Source organism: Buceros rhinoceros, unplaced genomic scaffold (genome assembly GCF_000710305.1).
Source record: "Buceros rhinoceros silvestris isolate BGI_N320 unplaced genomic scaffold, ASM71030v1 scaffold1399, whole genome shotgun sequence".
NCBI classification, from domain to species: Eukaryota; Metazoa; Chordata; class Aves; order Bucerotiformes; family Bucerotidae; genus Buceros; species Buceros rhinoceros.
Window position 1 is genome coordinate 405 of NW_010433021.1, and position 6,095 is coordinate 6,499.

Genomic DNA, 6,095 nt, shown 5'->3' on the forward strand with positions numbered 1-6,095 from the left:
GTTACTGCAGACTTCTGATGCACAGCTCTATGTCCGAAATAAACATGATCAGAGGCTTGCCTAAATCCCTCTACCTTCCGGACTCACAGGTCAGTTTTCATTGAATGGCTCCAATAGTAGAAAACACACTCAGGACCAAAAGTCCTAAAGATAAATTTGACCATTCCTGAGAGATTTCAAAGACCCTCTATTGTTTGCTAGTGCCATAGATGGAGGATGGTCTGTGACACAGTCTTCTCTTTGAACAGCCTCCTAAAGAAACGACATGAGGATTTGCACCATTAAAGGCCTCGTATTTGATTGTTTTGGGCCAACCGTGTAGTGACTTACTAAAAAGACACACTACGGGAAAGGTCAATAGCAGCAATATTTATTTCAGTTGTGAAATTCTGCAGCAGAATGGAAGCTGGATTTAAGGAACCAAAGAACAGGATCAGGAGTGACGTGGATAGTTATCAAGACCTTTCCCCCTAACGCCCGCTGCAGCAGAAGAACTCACTAGCAGCTGGGCTGGCATTCCTAGGCATCAAATATTGCTGACTTTCCCCAAGAAAGATGTGTGGTATATTTGCCTTCTGTTTTTTGAGCCCACAGGACATACAATCCTATCTGAAAGTTTTCGTCTCCTACCAGGAGAACTATAAATATTTTTATTTGTTTTTTAATGCAGGCTCTGATTCTCTTGCTCTTTCTAGCTATCAATGGGTGGGGGATGAAATTAAATCAAGTATTTGTAATTTTTTTTGTAAATTGGGAGCTCACATGTGTGAATACCACATGGACAGATTTTGAAAACATGATAGGCTGCTGTTCCGTGTGGTCATTAATTCCTGTTTCTGGGAGATAGGTGTGCATCTTAAAAATAGAGTTCTGGAATCATATACTTAACTTTGTTTCACTTAGAAAGGAATTCATGAGAAGTGGATAGAAGTGGTTACACAAGCACGCGAAGGCTGAAAGAAGAAAGAGGGAATGGAGTTGTTTTAAAGAAGCCCGAGAAGGACTCCGGCCGATGTGCATCATCAGAGGGCAAGTTAAGTTAAGCTTAGATTATGCCTGATGTTACATCAACCTGAGCTCAGACTTGTCTTTCCTATCACAAATCCTGGGGCACAACTTGCCCCCACATTGGCGTATCCCAGGATGACGTTCTCTGCCCACTAGTGCCTGTCCAAGTAGCTCACTTGCTCCACCACCACGGGATCCGCCACCTTCTCACAAACGTAAAATTTGTACTCTCCACACCGTGCAGTGTCTATGTTTTCACCTTGAAGCCACACACAGTCTAGGAAAGGACTTGAGATGGCTCGTACGATCTGAAACCTGTGAAAAAATAGCAGACCCAAAATAGCAAAAAATCTCTCCGATAGGGGCTTGCCCCTGCTGCTCAGCGAGTAGTGGGGTCACCTGCTGCTGGCGAGCAGCTGGGGGGACGGGCGGTTATTGCCTGGCAGCCAGAAGCTGCTGCTTCTAGCTCATAACAAACAGGCATGGACGTAGCCTGCTCCTACCTGTGCAGTGACTTACAGATCAGGGGAGACAGCTGATCCATCCTCCCACAGCCAGGGCGCCTCCGTCCCGTTGCGACAGAGCCCAATCCAGAAAGAGTAAGAACCGTAGGACTGTGCTGATCGCATTACGAAGTCCTGTACGGAAAGAAACGCAGTGACTGGGGGTCACATCGGTGCTGCACTCATAATGGCCTCTGATTTGGAACAGGAGAGAGGCAGCTGAAAGCGAGATGCTCACACCTAGGGGTAACAGACCTGGTGGCGCAAGTGAACCTGGGCGGTCCCTGCTGCCAGCAGCCAGTGCTGTTTCGGAGATAAGGAAAAAGAACCTGCTGGGAGCTACTGAAAGCTCTCAGCTGAAACGATTGAGATAATAAAGCTCGTGCATTAGCCGGGTAATGGGTGTAGGATAAGGACCTCCCTTCAACGCCCTGGCTGCATGAAAAGGCCTTTGCATCATTTGCCATCATTGTTCCAAGGAAATTCAGAATACAGACAATAAAACCACAGTGTTCAAGACATAATCCCGCTGCCATTAAGGGTCTGGGTAGAAACTCCTTCACAGGAAGAGCTCTTCTGGCTCGGCTTTATTTGCTGTTTTGTGTACAACTTAGGAGTCAGAGAAGATACGGCTCCTCCTTTGCTCGTGTGAGAGAAGAGGCCAGGGAGCAGGCTGGGGTGGTAAGATTTCTCGTGGTGAACAGCAAGAAGCTGCAGGCCAGTGTTGCGATGATTGCTAAAGAGTCTGCTCCAGCGAGACAACAAGAGTTGTCAGCCAGTGCTAGCTCCGTTGTACTGGCCCGGAGGTGGGACCAGGATCTAGATGCAGACCCCAGCTGATGTCTCTCAGTTAACTCCCCTGGAGTCGGTAAAGATGCACCAGGGAGTGCAGCCACAGCCCAAAGAGGCAGAGACAGCTTCTGGCTCTCGGCCCGTCACACACATGCCGTAGCACACTGCACTAGTGAAAGGAGGAAGTGGCTGCTCAGGCCACAGTAAAATGCAGAGTGTGTAATTAGAGAGAGAGAAAAAACATGGTCTTTACCAGCTCTTCCTTACTATCTATCTTAAGAAGTCTGGACTCCAGAGCGAAGCACTGAGCCTTGCTTTCTTGCCAAGTTCTCCATTCCTTTGAGAAGCGGTAGCAGTTCTCCCCATACTGCAGCCAGGTCTCAGGACAAGGAATACACTGACGTCCTTGAAAACAAGAGAGCACCTCATCAGGTGTGTCAGTGGTGACAGTCTCTAGTGTCTAGTGGATCCCTGCAGGATCACTAGAGCAGTGCGCAGCCTCCCTATCCTAAAGAAGCAAGAATTCCTCCTTCATTCTGCAGCTAAATTCACGTTTTCACTGGAGACTTAATAAACCAGAAAAAAACCATTTTTAAACAAAAATCACAGAACCGTATTTTTCCGAATATGACCAGCAAACCTGGAGGTGCTAGTAAAACACAACTGGAAGTTTTGGAAGGCTGAGCCGTGTTCACAGAGAATCAGTCTAGGTGGATGCAAAAGGACAGGCAGACTTTCAGTCCTGTGGGTATGTCTCTGTTCATGGGAACTTACTTCTAACTTCTTGTTAACACCAGGGCCAGTCTTCCCTGCTGTAGGCTTTACAACACAATTTGTAATTTCACTTTCATGGTAGCAGTTCGTACTTGCTGTGGATTCAGTGTGCAGACATCAGATAGTGATGGCCAGCCAAAGTGAAAGACAATGATCCCACTGATGTTAAAGAAAACACCTTTCTGTCAGCTGCACTTTAGCTCCTGTCTGCCACAGCGCTCTGTCAGGTTCCTGTTGGGACCCTGAGTAATACCGAAGCCAGAAAGAACTACGAATGTTTCCTTCATTCTTGCACCATTTGGGGAACTCTATTTCTAGTTAGAAACTGAAATGATCACAAGCAGCAAAAACACCTGCCAGAGAAAATATTTTGGAGATTTCCGGGAACTGGGTCCAGCTACTGGGCGAATCATACTCACTGCTCTGTAGTTCACCTGCCCCTTTTGCACCGTAACAAACCGGCGCCATCGGGGAGCGCCGAGGCTGGACGCTGGATGGCTACAGATCGCACAGCACAGGGCACTCGGCTCTTACAAGTAGCTTCTGGCTCGTGCTAAATTCAAACGTTGATATTTACAAAGATTGCCGCTCTCTCACATGACTCTAATTATTATGATTCTCCTCTCTCTGCTCTTTGATAATCTAGTATATCCAGTTCACTTGTCATTAGCCTCCCACCACTATTTTGCCAAAGAAAAAAATACACCCTCAGCATATAGTCCGTAAACTATTAAAACCAGTGATTACAATTCCATTTGGCAGAGAGCAATAGTTTTTCCACTGCTGCATCCACTTCTGCATAACAGAATGAAGCTGTCTTCAAGAGTCAAAGCATTCCAGACAATTAAAGCCAGTAGGAATTCCCATAATTTTTTTTTTTACTATAATTCACTGAAACTGAGAAACTAAGAAAGAGAGAAAGGTAGCGTCAATGAACTGATTAGAAACACTGTTTTTTAAAAAAAGGTATTTTCTGAATTAAAGTGTCTGTTTTCGGTTATAAAACAGCTCCATCACAAAAATTCAATAAACATACTTAAAAAAAAAGACTTTAAAATCATCAGAAAGGAAATGCAGCTTCTTGATTGACTTGGTTGAAACTGTTTTTTAAATCAAATACTTCAGGGGAATTTTAGAAATTTTTATTTTCCCTTCCAGTATGGTTGATAGAAAAAAAAATCAATTTGTGGCTACCATAATGTGATGGAACCACCATCTTCCCACCACTATGTACCTCTGGAGGCAGCAAGTTGCTTTACAGTCTCTGTCAAGTTCAAATTCTGAGCTTGGAGGAGCTCCAGCTGCTGGTTGAGGCTTTCCATAATTGCCTTTTGTAGGGTGACGTTTTCATCCCTTTCACGCACAAGGTGGCAGACCAGGATGACTTGAATCACAGTGAAACAAGAATGAAATTGTCCCGTTAATACTCAACTGCTCATCGCAACCTGAATCAACTCACCAAAGACACATGCCCCTCCCCATGGCTGAATGGACTTGATCGACGCACACCTGTGAGCGAGACATAACACGGCCCAGTTTCAAAGACTGGGAGACCTCCAGTGGGTAACTTCCAGCAAGGGACACCTTCTCGCATCATTAGTGCCCTACGCAAATCCTTTCCCTGGGCTTCCTGGCATTTTAGTCGTTCATACCGAGCTCTGAGAATCCCTTCTGTGACCGTACTTACACCTGGCAGCCAAAACTCCTGCAGCTGCCACTGAACTCAGGCAGAAGACCCCAAGTGCCACTGTAGCCAGCCGCCAACAGGAAGACGATCTGGGGGAACCTGAGACAGACAAAGAGAAAGAAGAGCAGCAAGAACAGGAACCTCTTGTCTTTGTATCTGCAGCTCCTCCGTTGCACCAAACACCACGACCACTAGTCTGCCCAGCGAATTGCCGAGTTTCAGGCTGTTTTGTAGCATTACATTACAGAAATTGTCCTGTCGTTTGGCCATGGCCAGCCCTCCTTAGGAGCTGAGGGCTGCGAAGTGAGCAAGCCGTGGAGACTAGCTTAATCTGGAGCTTTGAAGACAAAACGAATTAGACAAATAAAGCTGAACAGCACAGAGTTTCACACGTGGAGAAAGAAGATCAAGGAAGAATTCGTGCTTCCTCCATGGCTGGAATTTTCCTGTGAAGCCAGGTATTGTGGTATCTTTACTGTTGAGCGCCTAACCTTCCAGATCAGGAACGAGTTCACCTTATTAGAAAATAACCCCAGAAACAGTAACCAATGAGAGCCAGGCCCCTGCAAAATAATTTTAAATTAGGGCATACAGATGTGAACAGCACCACACACCTGGAGTCGCACAGGAACAGTCTAACACCTGGAAACGCAGACACCCATTCTTGCAACACGGGCGAGCGCCCACACATTCACAGCCGCGTGAATTTACACGGTCCCAAAACACAGAGGAAAGGATTGCTTCCAACTTACGACTTGTAGGGTTTTTACTAGACTCCAGTATGAAATTTCAGTGGGAATACTAATATTATGTTGAAGTTACCGAAAAAATAACTGGCACACCAACCTGTGGTATTTCTGCCTTTTATCCTCTCTGTTCCCCAACCGTTAACCAAACAGTTAAGAAACCTTCTAGATTACCGGGACCTCAGCTTCAGCCTCCAAGTATAAAACTCAAGGACCACTCAAAAATGAGAATGAGATTATCACTGGCAAGCCAATATGGGGAAATTTCCTTCAGAAAGAGCTCTTTAATCTATTAGATCGTTATAAAATTTATCTCCAGACATTTAGTCAGGCTGGAACACAACACCTCTTTGCTTCGCTACTGCCTTTCATACAGAGAGATTCTAGAGCACTGATGCATAGCACGAGGAGTACAGGGGTGGGAACAGCCACGTTCCTCCCTTCCTCTCTGAAGCTGTGGAGCACACTTTTTGATTTTCAAGTACAAAAAGGTATTTGTCCGACTCTTCCTTCCCTTGAGAGAAAACGTAAATTTTTTCCCTAGTGTTTACTTCATTCAGTTAATCGGATTTAAATGAATTAATC

General features: G+C 45.5%; 1 protein-coding gene across 1 annotated transcript; it reads right to left on the reverse strand.

Moving 5' to 3' along the window:
• Window positions 1-1,184: 1,184 nt before the first annotated feature.
• On the reverse strand, window positions 1,185-4,863 carry LOC104500322 (oxidized low-density lipoprotein receptor 1-like; the record flags this gene model as incomplete). Its single annotated transcript, XM_010143951.1, has 5 exons — window positions 1,185-1,323; window positions 1,528-1,646; window positions 2,557-2,708; window positions 4,312-4,430; window positions 4,765-4,863. Coding segments are annotated over 5 exons (628 nt in total), but the record flags the coding sequence as incomplete, so codon positions are not given.
• Between the last annotated feature and the right edge of the window lie 1,232 nt (window positions 4,864-6,095).